At 42.4% G+C, this 18,879-nt stretch overlaps 1 protein-coding gene across 7 annotated transcripts in view; it reads left to right on the top strand.

Moving 5' to 3' along the window:
• LOC120996676 (nicotinamide N-methyltransferase-like) overlaps positions 1-18,879 on the top strand; it is a 40,796-nt gene that overhangs the window by 9,097 nt on the left and 12,820 nt on the right. For 5 of the 7 annotated variants that reach the window (XR_005777847.1, XR_005777844.1, XR_005777843.1 and 2 more), the window contains exons 3-4: positions 2,922-3,129; positions 17,458-17,492. Coding sequence is in view for 4 of the 7 variants with exons in the window: in XM_040426786.1 (XP_040282720.1) it covers positions 2,922-3,129; positions 17,458-17,492 (243 nt within the window). In the remaining 3 variants the exon portion in view is untranslated. Of the gene's footprint in view, positions 1-2,921; positions 3,130-17,457; positions 18,367-18,879 lie in introns of those variants that run through there. The other 2 variants (XM_040426782.1, XM_040426781.1) reach the window with 2 other exon arrangements.

Raw genomic sequence — 18,879 nt, 5'->3', positions numbered from 1 at the left:
TGTGCCAAGTGAAGCAACTACTAGAAGAAGTTTTCAGGTCTGACTGTTCAGACTATACCTTGTGACAACTTTACTTGAAAAAACATTCCAGCAATGAATCCCACTAACCAGAATATAGCAGCGTATATCATACCCCGAAAAGTTTATCAAAGAATCCAGTAGGCATCTAACACCCTTAATAACACCAAGGGGATAATTAAATAGATCTAGATTCCTTTAGGGCTCAGCCTCTGCAGAATTCTAAGCCAGCATAGAAGTAGAAGTCTTTAAGAATACAGATGTAACAATCTCTAACTTGACACATGTAATGTACTTTGTTGATAACATGAAAATGTTTCTGGTTGGTTTTGGTATAAACACTGTGATTTTTCATGGTGAAGTCCATAAGCAACTAACATTGACATGCTTGGTCATCCAATACTACTGAAACCCAACGTTGAAGTTGGGATATCTAGGTCTCATACTGTAGCTAGTATTATACCTAGAGTTTACTTGTGACTAAGGATGAGCGAATCGACTTCGGATGAAACATCCGAAGTCGATTCGCATAAAACTTCGTTCTAATACTGTACGGAGCAGGAGCTCCGTACAGTATTAGAATGTATTGGCTCCGATGAGCCGAAGTTATTGCTTCTCGAAGTCTCAAGAGACTTCGCACAGTAACTTCAGAAATTAATTTGTACTGTTAAAAAACATTTCCCGAACTCTGGTTCAGTTCCAAGGTACCACTTGGAAAGTAAGCAGTCTGATCCCTAAGTCATAAAGCAGTCACTTATGCTTTTTGATGACTCTGCTGGCGGGAGTTCCGTGGGCCATCCACCTAGCCCTGTCCCAGAAGTGGAAGAGATTGAGTGCACTGATGCATTAATGCCCAACCACTTATGTTTGAGGATGAGGACGTTGGAAGAGCACCGCAGCACATCTCTGATGATGATGACGAAACACATGTGTCAACTGCTGAGTCTTTCTGCAGTGTGCAGACCGGCAATGAGGGCAGGGGTGAGGAGTGAGTGGAAGATGATGTGGAGGATGATGAGGTCCTAGATCCCACATGGAATCAAGGTAATTCGAGTGATGTGTGCAGTTCAGAGGAAGATTAGGTGGTCCCGCAGCACCAGCAAAAGAGGGAGCAGGGTGCAAAACCACAGTGGCTGACCCCTAGCCAGTACGCCTGCTACTGCTCATTGCTCCGAGGGACAGAGCACACCAAAGCCAGCTCCATGGAGTTCCCTGGTGTGGCAGTTCTTTAGGCAATGTGCTGACGACAAGACAAGGGTGGTTTGCATGCTGTGCAGTCAGAGCCTGAAGCAAAGCATAAATGTTCTAAACCTGAGCACCACCTGCATGACCAGGCATCTAAATGCAAAGCACAAGCTACAGTGGAGTAGACACCTGAAAACCCACAAAAGATCTGAGGCTCCTCCTGCTCCCTCCTCTGCTGCTCTCTTGGCCTTTTCCTCCACCTCTGGAGTGACAGGGCCACATCCTGGCACCCCGCAAAGAGAGAATGGGACAGCACCACCACCACCAGCAGTGTCACCGAGCATCTCCACACTGTCCTATGGAAGCGGTCAGCTGTCCATCCCCCAAACACTGGAGAGAAAGAGAAAAACCACTTTAAAACATAAAACCAAACTCGGCTTCAGTTCCGAGGTACTGTCCACAGCCAACGAGGACAAGCTCGCATTCATTAAAATGAACCAGGCATGGATCCCACTCACAGGACTTGTCCATACCTTCGGCAGAGTAGAGAAGTATACTGGCCACACCCAACAGTTGTTATACTCCAGCATAGTTTGTTCTGCCATTTGCCAATGTTTTGGGGCCTCCCCGAATAAAATAAAAATATATAATATAAAAACATAAAAAAACATAACACAAAAACAGTGTTGGCTACCTCCTCCCCCGCCTCTTCCTCCTACACCACCACGTCCACCTCCTTCTCTACTCGGATCTCCCCCTCCTGGTTCAAGATTATTATTTCTTATATTGGCAGAGTAGAGAAGTAAGGCGTCCACACCCAAAAATGGCTATAGGTCAAACACAGAATTAACAGACAAATAAAACCACTCCTCCACCACTTCCACCTACACCGCCACATCCACAGCCTCCTCAACTTCCTACTCCACTTGGACCTCCGCCTCCTGGGTCAAGATTATTTGGATTTTTATTTTTATGTATTCTATGTTATTTTAAGTCATTTCCCTATCCACATTTGCTTGCAGGGCAATTGTACGGCTCTTACCCCGATTTTGGGTCCTTTTGCAGCGCTCTAGCCCTTTCTGACTTTTTTATATGCATTTTATAGCACCAAAGTTCAGGTACCCATTGACTTCAATAGGGTTTGGGTGAAGGGTCAAGTTTGGTCGAACCTGAGCATACACGGGTCCGCTCATACACAGTCTTAAAGGGAACCTTTCATCAACTATATGCTGCCCACACTAATGGCAGTATAAAGAAGAGACAGGTGAGTTGATTTCAGCGGTCTGTCATTTAAAAGTTAAAAGTAAGTGGTTGCTGAGAACCAACATCACAATCATTGCAGATTGGGCCTGGAAAAGAGTCCCGGCCACCTGATAAGAGTCATGGTTATTCATAAATTCCTTCTCTCCCTGGCCACCTGCTGATGACTGACTGTCTTCTACCGAGTTTTCTCTCTAGGTGAGAACTGTTAATCATTGATGGGTAACAGTGCAGAAGCAACCACTTGCTTTTAGCTCATGAGTGACACACCGCTGAAATCAGCATTTCTGTCACTATTTAATGCTGCCCTCAGTGAGGTCAGCTCAAAGTTGATGACAGGTTCCCTTTAAGGTTGCTTCCATGCCACCCTGCACCTATGTAGGAATGGTTTGTGACAGTAATTTGTGACACCTAATAATATACCTTACTAACCTGATATTTAAATGTTATCTTTCAAGGTGGAGTAAGAGGAGATACTCTGCTTGATTTTGGCACCGGAGCCTCCATTTATCACCTCCTCTCAGCCTGTGAAGTGTTTGATAAAATCATTGTTTCAGATTTACTCGAGCAAAACCGCGCTGAATTTAAAAAATGGCTGAACAAGGATCCAGATGCTTTTGACTGGACTCCCATCATCAAACGTGTATGTGAGCTGGAGGGAAACAGGTACTGATGTGTTTCTTAAGTTTACACCAAGTTAGGCTACTTTCACACTTGCATTGTTAATTCCGGTATTGACATAGGGCAGAGGATCTCAATACCGGAATTAAACGGATTCATTTTGATTTTGCACATCAGGATGAATCCGTTCCATTAGGATGCGGTTGTGTGAAATCAAAACTGAAAAAAACTGATTAATCTTTAAATACATTGAAAGTCAATTGGTGACGGATATGTTTATTTTTAGGCTCCTAAAAAAACGGATCCATTACTATTGACTTACATTGTTTTCAGTGCTGGATCCACAGCATGCAGCATTTTTCTGTCCGGTCACAAAACGGAATGCTGCCAGAACTAAAGACTTCCTGATGCACCCTGAACGGATCTCTTTCCATTGCTCATGCATTCCATTGAGAATGCATTCAGAATGCATGAGGAAACGTTTTTTCCGGTACTGAGATCTTCTGCCGGATCTCAGTACCGGAAAACAACAATGTAAGTGCAAAAGTAGCCTTAATTGATTTAAAGGGGTTATCCCATGACTAATGTAAAAAAAATGAAAATGAGACATCATATAGTAGACTAGCAGACACAAAGTAAATACTATGTATGGGGTTCGGACCGCGCTTCTGGTCCAGGTCAGTATGCAAGTTCTTTAATCCTTCTCACTTCCTCGTTTGCAAAGAGAGCCTGAAGGCTGCAAATATCCCTCAAATAGATATCCTGCAACCAATGGAATTTATAATAGTGTAAATCCGTGTGTGACAACAACCTGCATTGCACTGGTTCTACTTACACACTGCGCATCACACAAAGCGTAAATGTAAGTAGAACCAGTGCAATGCAGGTTGTTGTCACACACGGATTTACACTATTATAAATTCCATTGGTTGCAGGATATCTATTTGAGGGATATTTGCAGCCTTCAGGCTCTCTTTGCAAACGAGGAAGTGAGAAGGATTAAAGAACTTGCATACTGACCTGGACCAGAAGCGCGGTCCGAACCCCATACATTGTATCTGCTTTGAACGTGATTGAACCCACATCACTTTTCCGGACCTGCTGCATAACATTATTGCGGACTGGTGATATATTTATATTTTTACAAAGTAAATACTAATGCTTTGTATGGTTTGAAATATCACATAAGGCTTTTCTTGCTCCATAACATCTTGCCCCCTTAACAGGGACCTCTACAGCAACCCGCCTCTTAACACTGACCTCCATAGTGGACCATCCCCTTAAGGCCTCATGCACCAGACCATGCCGTTTTTTGCTGTCCGCAAACCGGAGATCCGCAAAAAACAGAAACCGCCCTTGTGCCTTCCGCAATTTGCGGAACGGAACGGGCGGCCCATTGTAGACATGCCTATTCTTGCCCGCAAAACGGACAAGAATAGGACATGCTATATTTTTTTTGCGGGGTCTCGGAATGGAGCAATGGATGCGGACAGCACACGGAGTGCTGTCCGCATCTTTCGCGGCCCCATTGAAGTGAATAGGTCCGCGTCCGAGCCGCAAAAACTGCGGCTCGGATGCGGACCATAACTACGGTCAGGTGCATGAGGCCTAACTGTGACCTCCACCATTCCCTGCCCCCTTAACAGTGACCTCCACAGCATCCTGCCCCCTTAACAGTGAGCTCTACTGCAGCCAGCCCCTTTAACAGTGACCTCCACAGCGGCCACCCCTTTATTAGTGACCTCCAAAGTGCCCCATCTTCTTAACAGTGATGTCCACAACACCCCATTCCCTTAACAGTGGCCTCTACAGCAATATGCCCCTTAACACTAACCTCCATAGTGGACCATCTCTTTAACTGTGACCTCCACAGCAGCCTGCCCCTAGGGTGGCCAGAGGTCCGGTTTTAGGCTGGACAGTCTGGCACAGGGCCTGGACGGACACAGGGATGCCTTTTTGAACAGCTCACTCTCAGACAGCAGCACAGTGCTGTCTGAGCATGACCTGCTGGGAGAAAGTCACCCTCCCTCCCACTCCTGCAGCTGACAGAAGTAGATATTTATCTTAATTTTTTCAATCCCCGTCGGCTGCGCAGTGTGGTGGGCGTGGCCTAACCAGGTTAGAGGCGTTGCTTAACAGGACATGGGGGGCGGGGGTTTTATGTCCATCTTTTGAGGGTGGCCTGAATGGCCACCGTATCTGCCCGCTTAACTGTGACCTCCACAGCACTCAGCTCCCTTAACAGCGTCATGTTATGGAAACCTGGTGTAAAACTGTGTGTATGTGGAGACTAAGGGCCTGCGATCTTCTATTGGCTGATAAGGATCATGTGACCAGGCTTCTATTGGCTAATGCATTTTTTGAAAATATCTCAGGACACCTGATGTACTCGTGTTCCAAATTTCATGATTGTAAATGCGAGGGTGTGGATTCCTTTAGCGGACATACATACATACACACATACACTCAGCTTTATATGTTAGATTACAATCTCTATCTAACAAAGCTAGAACCAGCCCGGCACCTCACATGGATCCAGAGATCTTCCCTATTCATTGCTCTGCTAGATTAATATCAAGCTGGCGGCTCAAGGGGAGTGTCTTATCTGCTGCAACTAAGGGGGCGTGTCTGTGCTCTACCTATCACAGTATAGGAGGCAGTTAAAGGATGAAACTGAGCATGTGCAGCCATCTCAGTGAGCAGGTCAAAGAAATGAGAAAAAAAAAACATTAGGTGGCGCTATACAGATACATTTTTCTGAATAACTAACTGGCTGTGATAAATTTTTCATTACATGCAATTACAAAAGTATTCAGATCTAGGTGCTAGTTGAAAACTGTAGAATATTTTTCGTGGGACAAACCCTTTAAATAATGTGAGTTTTCCATATCTGTGTGTATGTACTGCCTGCATGAGTTTTGTGCTGGCCAGAAACCAATCTTATCCTACAGAGCTGCATCATGAAACCTGAGGAGAAGACAGATCTTTAGCTTAAAGGGGGTTTCTGAGATTTTTATACTGATTGCCTATCTTCAGGGGTGCCCGGAGTTGGACCCCCAACAGTCAGCTGTATAACGAGAGCATGGCACTTCGTGAGCACTTACAGTGCTGCCCATAATTATCCATACCCCGGGCAAATTTTGACTTAAAGTTACTTTTATTCAACCAGCAAGTACTTTTTTGACGGGAAATGACATAGGTGTCTCCCAAATGATAATAAGACGATGTACAAGAGGCATTATTGTGAAAAAAATATATAAATTGTTCTCAGCTTTTATTTACATTTGAGCAAAAAGTGTCCAGTCCAAAATTATTCATACCCTTCAAAACTGTCACAGTCTGTGGGAAAATCAAAAGTTCTATACCATTTCAAATAGTCCAAGCTGTTCTATAGCATCCTAATTACCCTTATTAATTGGGAATAGCTGTTTTAATCAACTCAACAGGTGAAAAACAGCAGCTCTCTGCAGTTGGTTTGTGGACAGTCATGGCTAAGACAAAGGAGCTCAGTGAGGCCCTGCGGCTGTGCATTGTGGCTGCTCACAAGTCAGGAAAGGGCTACAAGGCCATTTCTAAATGTTTCAAGTTCCGGTGGCTACAGTGCAAAGTATTATTAAAAAATACAAGATCTTCCGCACTGTGGAAAATCTCAGAGGACGTGGTCGGAAGTCAAAAGTGACACCTATGCTGGCCAGGAGGATAGTTAGAGAGGTGAAAAAGAATCTAAGGATCACCACCAAGGCCATCCTGGTGAATCTGGGCTCTGCTGGTGGCAATGTCTTAAGGTAGACAATCCAACAGACACTGCACACTGCTGGGTTCCACGGATGCAGACCAAGGAGGACGCCACTTCTCCAGATAAGGCACACAAAAGCTCACTTGGCCTTTGCAAAAGCTCATCTGGACAAAGAAGAAGACTTCTGGTCTTCTGTGTTATGGTCAGATGAAACAAAATTTAATTGTTTGGTCACAATGATGCTTCCTTCATTTGGCGTAAAAAAAAGGAGAAGCCTTCAACCCAAAGAACACCATCCCCACTGTCAAACATGGTGGTGGGAACCTAATGCTTTGGGGGTGTTTTTCAGCCAATGGACCAGGGAACCTATTCACAGTAAACGGCACCATGAAAAAAGAGCAATACATTAGGACCCTTAACGACAACATCAGGCAGTCTGCAGAGAAACTTGGCCTTGGGCACCAGTGGACATTTCAGCATGACAATGACCCAAAACACACAGCAAAAGTGGTGAAGAAATGGTTAGCAGACAACAACATTAACTTTTTGGAGTGGCCCAGCCAGAGTCCAGACTTGAATCCAATTAAGTATCTGTGGAGGGATCTAAAGATCAGGGTGATGGCAAGAAGACCCTCCAACCTAAAAGATTTGGAGCTCATTGCTAAAGATGAATGGGCAAAAATACCTGTGGAGACATGCAAAAAGCTGGTCTGCAATTATAGGAAGCATTTGATTGCGGTAATAGCCAATAAAGGCTTTTCTATTGATTATTGAGAAGGGTATGAATAATTTTGGACTGGACACTTTTTGCTCAAATGTAAATAAAAGCTGAGAAATGTTTTTTTTCCACAATAATGCCTCTTGTTCATCGTCTTATTATCTTTTGGGAGACGCCTATGTCATTTCTCGTCAAAAAATTTGTTGCTGGTTGAATAAAAGTAACTTTAAGTCAAAATTTGCCAGGGGTATGAATAATTATGGGCAGCACTGTAGGTCTCTTCCTAGGCCATGTGATGTCACATTCATCTGGGCAGAGCTGCAATACCAAGCACAGCCACTATCTAATGGCAGCTTCCTCAAACAGCGGAATGGCAGGGGTATCGGGGAGTGAGACCCCCACCAATCTAATATTGATAACCTATCCTAAAGGTAGACCATCAAAATGAAAATCCTTTTAACCCCTAGAGCACTGAGGGATTTTCCGTTTCTGCTTTTTCGTTTTTCACTCCCTGCCTTCCTACAGTCATAACTTTTTTGTTTTTCAGTTCATATAGCCTTATAAGGGCTTTTTTGGGGGGACAAGTTGAACTTTATAATGGTAACATTTACAGTTGCATACAATGTAGTGGGAAGCTGGAGAAAAAATCCAAATGGGGTGGAAATGAAAAAAAAAAAACACTATTCAAAACATTTTTTTACGATGTTCAATATGCGGTAAAATTTACCTGTTTACTTCATTCTCCAGGTCAGTATGATTACAACAATACCATACTTGTATAGTTTTTGTTGCATTTTAATACTGTTAAAAAAAATAACCTTGAAAAAATAAATGTTTTTTATCACCATATTCTGACTCCTATAACTTTTTTCTAGTTATGCAAACAAAGCTGTGTGAGGTCTCATTTTTTGTGGGACAATCTGTGCTTTGCAGGGATACCATATAGAAGTGTGTTTGAATTTTTGATCACTATTTATAAAATTTTCTGTGGGGGAGTTGACAAAAAAAGTGTATCGACTGTTTTAATTCTTTTTTTTTCCTTTACGCCATTTGCTGTATGGGATTAATATTGTTATATTTTAATAATATGGCCGTTTTTGCACGCTGCGATGCTAATGATGGTATTTTTTTTATTGGCTAAGTATTTAGATTTTTTTTAAACTTATTTTAACATTAGATTGCCCATTGCATTCATTAATGGCTATATAGCCATCATTGAACACTTACTAAATAACAAAATAGTGCTGCCACCTATTGGCCTGTATTGGTATATTCCACTAATAGCTTCCGAAGCCTGCTTGAGTCATTGGGATATTAGTATAGTGCAGGGGTAGGCAACCTCCGGCACTCCAGCTGTTGTGAAACTACAACTCCCAGCATGCATACTTGCTCTTCTCTTCTCAGAACTCCCATATAAATGAATGGAGCATGCTGGGAATTGTAGTTTCACAACAGCTGGAGTGCCGAAGGTTGCTGATCTCTGGTATAGTGTATTAGGTTCCCCGATCTCAGCCAGGGAATACTGTTACAGGAGCGGGAGCTCAAGGCTCCTGCTTCAGGACTGCTCAGATGCCGTAGTCACATTTGAATGGCCAGTTTGTTGTTTTTTTGGTCGCTTCACCTTCCACAAAACCATTAAATAAAAAATGATCCAAAAGTCTTATACACCCCAAAATGGTATCAATGGAAAGTACAGATCGGCCTGCAAAAAATGAACCTTCACACAAATCCTTACACATAACTACAAAAAAGTATATAAACGTAAAAACACCAAGTTGGAGCTCACCTCACCATACACCACCGAGGAGCACGGACACAGAACCGGAACCAAGGATGAGAAGTAGCAAAAAAATATTGTCCAGCTTCACCTCGCAGTGCGTGTTTTATTAGGAAACGTGCTTAAAAACCAAACATCAGGCTCATATCATCAACATGTTTCGGATCAACATATATTACAGATCCTTCCTCATGATACAGAGAATAAGACTGACAAATCTTATATACAGAGTAAAAGCAGTGATTCAGCTGTGGATTATTGATTGGCAATTGGACTGCTTTCACCCCACCCACAGCATATACCACTGAGACACAGGAACAGAACTGCATGAGAAGAAGAGAGGGAAAAAAAATAAATAAAATAAAAATAAAAAAATTATTTTCACCCCTCTCTTCCTCCCACGCAAGAACCGCCCCTAAAGGACAAGAGAAGAAGATACATCTAATAATGCAATATTAAATCTTGTCTTTGATTAAGGCCCAAAGGCATACAGGACTGAAATCTAAAAATCCAATAGGCTTCTCTATTGAGAAGAGCTTTCCTATGGTCTCCGCCCCGTTTAGGAAAATTAACTCGTTCAATGCCCTGAACTTTCATGCCAGCAATATTGCCCTGGTGGCAGGAGGCAAAATGCTGGCTGACTGCTGACACATTTTTTACAAAAGCATGAGATATATCTGAGATATGTCTGCATATCCGAACTTTGAGGGCATTGGACGTGCATCCCACATATTGCAATTGACATGTAGAACAAGACACACAATACACCACATGTGTGGTATTGCAGTTAATGTATTGTTGTATCTCAAATGACTGCTGGGCTGCAACAGAGGCCACATACCGTCCTGTTTGTACGACACTGCAACACGTACAAATGCGGTGCCCGCATTTGAACATCCCTTTAGACCTAAGCCAACATTGTTGTGGTACCGTACCATCTGAAAACCGACTCGGACTGAGTTTTTGAGAAAGTGTTGGCGCCTTGCGGGCAACACATTTTATTCCCTTGTCCACAATCGGTTTCCAGGCGGCATCTGTGCGCAAAACTGTCAGATTCTTTCTGACAATCTTGCAGACATCCAGATATTCAAGACTATAGTTAGTTATAAAGAATGGCATTGCAGTCTGGCCTCCTTGTTTTAAACCTTTGTTTTTTTTATATTTAGGAAAAACCAGGTCTCGCCTGGGTAATGCAAGAGCTGTTTTTTTAGCTGTGTCTATTAAAGACTGGCCGTAACCTCTGATTTGCAGTCGAGCAGTCAACTTTTCTGCCTCTCTGAGGAAGGTGGAATCATCTGAGCAGTTCCTCCTTAATCTGATAAATTCACCCCTAGGGATGTTTTTAACCACGTGTTTCGGATGACAGGACAGGGCTAATAAAGTGGTATTGCCAGCTGTCTCTTTTCTATAAGTACAAGTGGTTATCTCAGATTTTTCCACATCACCATGGAGAGTAAGATCCAAAAATGAAATAGTGTGCACATGAAAATCAACCGTAAAGCTCAGATTCATTTGATTATCATTGAGATATCTCTCAAACAGTGGTATGGCCGTCACATCCGACGACCAGATGAACAACAGGTCATCTATGTAACGGCCATACCACTGCAGGGAGGAAGACCACGGGTTATCACAGGAAAACAAAAAACGAGACTCCCACCAAGACATGTATATGTTCGCCAGTGAGGGCGAAAATTTTGCGCCCATCGAAACTCCAGTACATTGTAAGTATAGCTTCTGGTCGAACATAAACACATTGTGTTTGAGCAAGAACCGAATCACATCACAGATATAAGCAATGAATTCCAGGCTATAATCTGAGTATGCATTTAAAAACCATTTGGTTGCAGCAATAGCCTGATCGTGCGGGATGACTGTATAAAGTGATGTGACATCGGCTGTTACCCAAACAAAATCCGGGTTCCATTTGAAGTCATAAAAGGATTGTAACACTGACCTAGTGTCCAGCAAGAAACCAGGCAAGGTTTGCACTAATGGTTGTAACAGACTATCTACCCATTCTGACATTTTTTCAGAGTATGAGCCTATGCCTGCAACAATTGGTCGCATCGAAGGAGGAAACACTGGCTTATGTATTTTCGGGAGTGAGTGAAATATCGGAGTGATGGGAAAGGGAACATAAATATAGTCTGCTTGTCTCTGATTAATGAACCCTCCACTCACTCCAACGCTTAACAACTCCAGAAGTTCCTCCTGAAAGCGGGGGGTGGGGTCACTGGATAGCTCCGTGTATGTGTCCGGAACCCCCAACATAAGGAGATTCTGGGACCTATACACGGAGCGATCCAAGACCACCACCGCACCCCCTTTATCTGCCTGTCTAATAGAAATATCTGGCATAGACTCCAATTTAGATAGAGCTAGTCTTTCCTCAACAGTTAAATTATTTCTGTGCCTGCCTGTATTGTTGCTGACATTATCCTTTAACCGGAACAAATCGCGCTCCACCAACTCTTGGAAATTATCCAATGCAGGTGAGCGCGACTGAATCGGATAAAAGTCAGGATTATGTGTCAAAAAATCATCAGAACAATTAACAAGAGTATCAGTATCATTGCACCTTGAGCGACATTCTTGAAGTTGGGATGTGACACTGAGTTCCTGAAAACTGAACATGGTGTGGAGTAAACTATTGTTTCCCCGTGAGGGACCTTCGGGTAATAAACCCCCCCTGGATGAGAGCTGATTATTCACAGTTACAGTGTCATCACATTCCAAATTCAAAAAATGTTTTTTGACTGTCAAATCTCTGGCAAATTTATTTATGTCAAGAATGGTTTTATAAATGTCAAAATGAACTGTGGGAGAAAATGACAGACCCCTGGAAAGTAAATCCAATTGCTGCTGAGACAAAATTTTAGCAGAGATATTCACAACTTGCAAAGATTCTACATCTTTTTGTGTCGCGACGGATACCGCATACTTTTTCGGGTGTTTGCGGCCAGCTCGCCGTTTTTTGTAGGTCTTGCTGTCGAATCATTCTGGGCGATCGATGTGAACCGAGCTGTGGCTGAGTTATCACTTGTGGCACCCTCAGGTGCGGAATCAGACGAATCTGGTTCCGTTGAACTGAAGCCCACTTTCGGCGCTTTGAATTTTCTATTGCGCTGTGATTTCCTCATGATTGAACGCGGTGTGTTTGATTTATTTTCTGTTTTATACACCACATTGGTTTTATAATCCTGCAGGTCGCGGTTGAACTTCTCCTGTTTTACTGAAATCAAAGTCTCTTCCAATTTGAACAGGTTTTTTTGTAACTTATTGTCCAGATCCTGGAACAGGTCATTGTCGACCATCGGTGTTATAAGCTCCTGTGTAGCTTTTATTTCTTCCCGTAAATTGGAGAGTAAACATTCTTCCTGAGTGATGATTAGTTGCATAAGTTTGAAAGAACATTCTGATAGAATTGATTGCCACTCAGAAAGAAAATCATCTGAATAAATAGTTGTTGGATATTTTTTCAACCTCAAGCCGCGTGGAATCATTTTTTTATCCACATATTTTTTCAAAGAGGTCGAGTCCCACCATGTGCGCATTTCGCGAACCAGCAGCAATTCAAGAGAGCTCATTTGGATTTTCAGATCCAACGTATGTTGTGAATCTATATCATCATCATTAAAAATAAAGTCCATTTTTTTGAGCCTTTCTTCACAATCCTCAATGCCTCGTAGAGAGGTATATGGAGCAGGAGTTTGGTTCATGTTTAAACAGCACAATATAATCCAAAGGTGTGGGAGCACACCAACATATTAGACAGGCAGATAAAGGGGGTGCGGTGGTGGTCTTGGATCGCTCCGTGTATAGGTCCCAGAATCTCCTTATGTTGGGGGTTCCGGACACATACACGGAGCTATCCAGTGACCCCACCCCCCGCTTTCAGGAGGAACTTCTGGAGTTGTTAAGCGTTGGAGTGAGTGGAGGGTTCATTAATCAGAGACAAGCAGACTATATTTATGTTCCCTTTCCCATCACTCCGATATTTCACTCACTCCCGAAAATACATAAGCCAGTGTTTCCTCCTTCGATGCGACCAATTGTTGCAGGCATAGGCTCATACTCTGAAAAAATGTCAGAATGGGTAGATAGTCTGTTACAACCATTAGTGCAAACCTTGCCTGGTTTCTTGCTGGACACTAGGTCAGTGTTACAATCCTTTTATGACTTCAAATGGAACCCGGATTTTGTTTGGGTAACAGCCGATGTCACATCACTTTATACAGTCATCCCGCACGATCAGGCTATTGCTGCAACCAAATGGTTTTTAAATGCATACTCAGATTATAGCCTGGAATTCATTGCTTATATCTGTGATGTGATTCGGTTCTTGCTCAAACACAATGTGTTTATGTTCGACCAGAAGCTATACTTACAATGTACTGGAGTTTCGATGGGCGCAAAATTTTCGCCCTCACTGGCGAACATATACATGTCTTGGTGGGAGTCTCGTTTTTTGTTTTCCTGTGATAACCCGTGGTCTTCCTCCCTGCAGTGGTATGGCCGTTACATAGATGACCTGTTGTTCATCTGGTCGTCGGATGTGACGGCCATACCACTGTTTGAGAGATATCTCAATGATAATCAAATGAATCTGAGCTTTACGGTTGATTTTCATGTGCACACTATTTCATTTTTGGATCTTACTCTCCATGGTGATGTGGAAAAATCTGAGATAACCACTTGTACTTATAGAAAAGAGACAGCTGGCAATACCACTTTATTAGCCCTGTCCTGTCATCCGAAACACGTGGTTAAAAACATCCCTAGGGGTGAATTTATCAGATTAAGGAGGAACTGCTCAGATGATTCCACCTTCCTCAGAGAGGCAGAAAAGTTGACTGCTCGACTGCAAATCAGAGGTTACGGCCAGTCTTTAATAGACACAGCTAAAAAAACAGCTCTTGCATTACCCAGGCGAGACCTGGTTTTTCCTAAATATAAAAAAAACAAAGGTTTAAAACAAGGAGGCCAGACTGCAATGCCATTCTTTATAACTAACTATAGTCTTGAATATCTGGATGTCTGCAAGATTGTCAGAAAGAATCTGACAGTTTTGCGCACAGATGCCGCCTGGAAACCGATTGTGGACAAGGGAATAAAATGTGTTGCCCGCAAGGCGCCAACACTTTCTCAAAAACTCAGTCCGAGTCGGTTTTCAGATGGTACGGTACCACAACAATGTTGGCTTAGGTCTAAAGGGATGTTCAAATGCGGGCACCGCATTTGTACGTGTTGCAGTGTCGTACAAACAGGACGGTATGTGGCCTCTGTTGCAGCCCAGCAGTCATTTGAGATACAACAATACATCAACTGTAATACCACACATGTGGTGTATTGTGTGTCTTGTTCTACATGTCAATTGCAATATGTGGGATGCACGTCCAATGCCCTCAAAGTTCGGATATGCAGACATATCTCAGATATATCTCATGCTTTTGTAAAAAATGTGTCAGCAGTCAGCCAGCATTTTGCCTCCTGCCACCAGGGCAATATTGCTGGCATGAAAGTTCAGGGCATTGAACGAGTTAATTTTCCTAAACGGGGCGGAGACCATAGGAAAGCTCTTCTCAATAGAGAAGCCTATTGGATTTTTAGATTTCAGTCCTGTATGCCTTTGGGCCTTAATCAAAGACAAGATTTAATATTGCATTATTAGATGTATCTTCTTCTCTTGTCCTTTAGGGGCGGTTCTTGCGTGGGAGGAAGAGAGGGGTGAAAATATTTTTTTTTTTTTTTTTTTCCCTCTCTTCTTCTCATGCAGTTCTGTTCCTGTGTCTCAGTGGTATATGCTGTGGGTGGGGTGAAAGCAGTCCAATTGCCAATCAATAATCCACAGCTGAATCACTGCTTTTACTCTGTATATAAGATTTGTCAGTCTTATTCTCTGTATCATGAGGAAGGATCTGTAATATATGTTGATCCGAAACATGTTGATGATATGAGCCTGATGTTTGGTTTTTAAGCACGTTTCCTAATAAAACACGCACTGCGAGGTGAAGCTGGACAATATTTTTTTGCTACAAAAAAGTATAGGAGTCAGAATATGGAGCTGAAAAGAAAAAAACTATTTTCAATTTTTTTTTTCAGTATTAAAACAGAAAAACTATACATATTTGGTATCACTGTAATCATACAGACCTGGAGAATGAAAGTAACAGGTCAGTTTTACTGCATAGAGAACGCCGTAAAAACAAAACCCATAAAACTGTGGCGGAATTGCATTTTCCCCACATTTGCTCTGTTTTTTTTTTTTTGGGTCAAACAAAAACAGTAAGTCGGAATTCTAAGATAAAAAAGTCCAAACTCTGTAATATAAAGTCTCATAAAGATAACCCCTGTCCATATGCATATGGAGGTCATTGAGAAGGGTCCACTGCTCGTGACTTAGGCCCCTTTCACACGGGCGAGTATTCCGCGCGGATGCGATGCGTGAGGTGAGGTGAATACCGACCCATTCATTTCTATGGGGCTGTTCCGATGAGCGGTGATTTTCACGCATCACTTATGCGTTGCGTGAAAATTGCAGCATGCTCTATATTCTGCGTTTTTCACGCAACGCAGGCCCCATAGAAGTGAATGGGGTTGCGTGAAAATGGCAAGCATCCGCAAGCAAGTGCGGATGCGGTGCGATTTTCACGCATGGTTGCTAGGAGACGATCGGGATGGAGACCCGATCAATATTATTTTCCCTTATAACAGGGTTATAAGGGAAAATAATAGCATTCTGAATACAGAATGCAAAGTAAAATAGGGCTGGAGGGGTTAAAAAATAAAATAAAAATTTAACTCACCTTAGTCCACTTGATCGCGGCCCGGCATCTCCTTCTGTCTCCTTTGTTGAATAGGACCTGTGGTGAGCATTAAATACCGTTACAGGACCTTTGATGACGTCACTCCGGTCATCACATGGTACATCACATGATCTTTTACCATGGTGATGGATCATGTGATGACCGGAGTGACGTCATCAAAGGTCCTGTAACTGTATATAATCCTCACCACAGGTCCTATTCAACAAAGGAGACAGAACTGGAGATGCCGGGCCGCGATCAAGTGGACTAAGGTGAGTTAAACAATTGTATTTATTTTTTTAACCCCTCCAGCGCTGTTTTACTTTGCATTCTGTATTCAGAATGCTATTATTTTCCCTTATAACCATGTTATAAGGGAAAATAATACAATCTACAGAACATTGATCCCAAGCCCGAACTTCTGTGAAGAAGTTCGGGTTTGGGTACCAAACATGCGCGATTTTTCTCACTCGCGTGCAAAACGCATTACAATGTTTTGCACTCGCGCGGAAAAATCGCAACGCACCCGCACATTTTCCAGCAACGCCTGTGTGAAAGGGGCCTTACTCTATAAGGGTACTTCCACACGATCAGGTATCTGCATGCAGTTTTGGAAGCCAAAATCAGGAGTGAATTAGAAAAGGAGAGAAAGTATACAGGATGGATACAGCATCTTCTGTTTTTTATTTTTATTTTTATTCACTCCTGGTCTTCGCTACCAAAACTGCATTAGGAAACCTGACCGCGTGGCCGCCCCCTAAAAAATACAGCAGCTCTATAAAAGCTGTCCTTGCTCTTGCCTGCCCATGCATGTGTTTGATTTTTTTCCCCTGTAATAACCAGATAATTCCCTTTTGACGGCTGATTTTGGCATGAAAAATGTAGTTTTACATGATGGCCTTTCAAATGAATGGTTATCCACATGATTCACTGGTGTCTTTAGCCTGCCAGAGCAGGAGTCACTTACGGTATGGCCACATAGTCAGGTTTCTGCATGCAGCTTTGTAAGCCAAAATAAGGAGTGGATCATAAAAGGAAAGAATAAAGAACAGATACGACTTCTCTTTTTTTTTTTTTTTTCTTCTTTGCCCCTGGTTCTTAATTCCATGCAGAGACCTGACCATTTGGCCATACCTTATTGAGTGGCTCTACATCCAGGCTTATCAAGGAGATTCCTGAACAGGAACCCACCTCTTTGAAGTCCATATGCAATAAGAAGGCATATACTGTAGGTATGAGTCTTCATGAGACAACCCATTCAGTCAGGATATATCTGCTATCATTTCATAAGCATGCAAAAAAGTAAATTCATTTTATTATTTTCTGTCTAAAGGGAGGATTCGGAGAAAAAGGCTGAGAAACTCCGCAGTAAGGTCACGCAAGTCATGAAATGTGATGCTTTGAAAAGAAACCCTTATGACCCTGTCATTGTGCCACCCGCTGATTGTCTCCTGGTATCCCTCTGCCTTGAAGCCCCATGTAAAGATATGAAGTCATACTGTAATGTTCTAAAAAATTTCAAGAACTTGCTAAAACCTGAAGGTCACATTTTAATCTTGAGTACGCTAAATAGTACTTATTATCACGCTGGTAAAAAGCGGTTTAGTGTAATGAGCTCAAAAAAGGAAGCGCTGGAGATGGCGTTTAAAGAAGCTGGTTACATTATTGAAAAAGCTGTGTATACCCCTCGTGCTGATAAATCAAAGATAGATGTTGCTGATTATGAAGGTCACTATTTTATTCACGCTCATAAATCAAAGTAAGCCCAAATTCTTCAGTCATCATTTTTTGAAAATACCACAAAATGTCTGCATGCTTTAGCTTGTAAACACTGAGACTGGATTGAATCTACAAACTCAAAAATAAAATAAAACTATAAAAAGAACCCAGCGCTGCCCGAGTATGAAGTGTTGGTCTGTTTTTGTGTTTATTGGATTTGTCCCAAGGGTTCCCAGGAGGCCAATCCATGCCTTTGTTTTTTGTTTTTTGTTTTTTTATGGCGAAATCACTAGTATTCCTATATATCCCAGCAGCAAAAATTTTTATATAGTATGAACGGCACCGCACATCCAAAGAGCAAAAGGGTGCCAGCGGATGTTGAAGTGATCCAATCTCCAAAAACGCTGAAAATAAAAATATTCCACGACACTCCAGAGAAGTAAAATGAATGTGACTTTTAATTCACCAATGCAACGTTTCAGTCCGCACACTGGAACCTTCCTCAAGCAGTGATCCCACAGTTATACACCATATATATATCCCAGCAGTTATACATAGTTTATTTTATTTTTAACTGTCCCCCATAACAGTGACCTCCACAGCGCCACACCTCCTTAACAGTGACCTCTACAGCACCCCATCCTGTTAACTTTCATCTCTGCAGCACCCCACCATCTTAACCCCGTAGTGACCACAATACGCCTTTTTATTGACGTAAACAAAGGGGGTTTAAGACAGATAGCTGGTGTTAATCAATGACTATATGTACCCAAAATGGTGCATTAAAAACTATAACTATAACTGCAAAAAAAAAGGCCTCATAAAGGTACATTAGTGAAAAAACAAAAAAGTTATAGCTCTTGGAATGCAATTTTGAAAAAATGTGCGTGGTCACTAAGGGGTAAATAGTGACCTCCACAGTACACTTCCCCTTAACATTGACCTCCACAGCACCCTGCCCCTTAACAGTGACCTCCTAAGCACTCTACCCCTTAGCAGTGACCTCCATAGAGCCCTGTCCCTTAAATGGGTTGTC

The sequence above is a fragment of the Bufo bufo genome, chromosome 1 (assembly GCF_905171765.1).
Source record: "Bufo bufo chromosome 1, aBufBuf1.1, whole genome shotgun sequence".
Taxonomy (NCBI): Eukaryota; Metazoa; Chordata; class Amphibia; order Anura; family Bufonidae; genus Bufo; species Bufo bufo.
The sequence above is the reverse complement of the archived record's forward strand: the minus strand, read 5'-3'. Positions and strand labels throughout refer to the sequence as shown.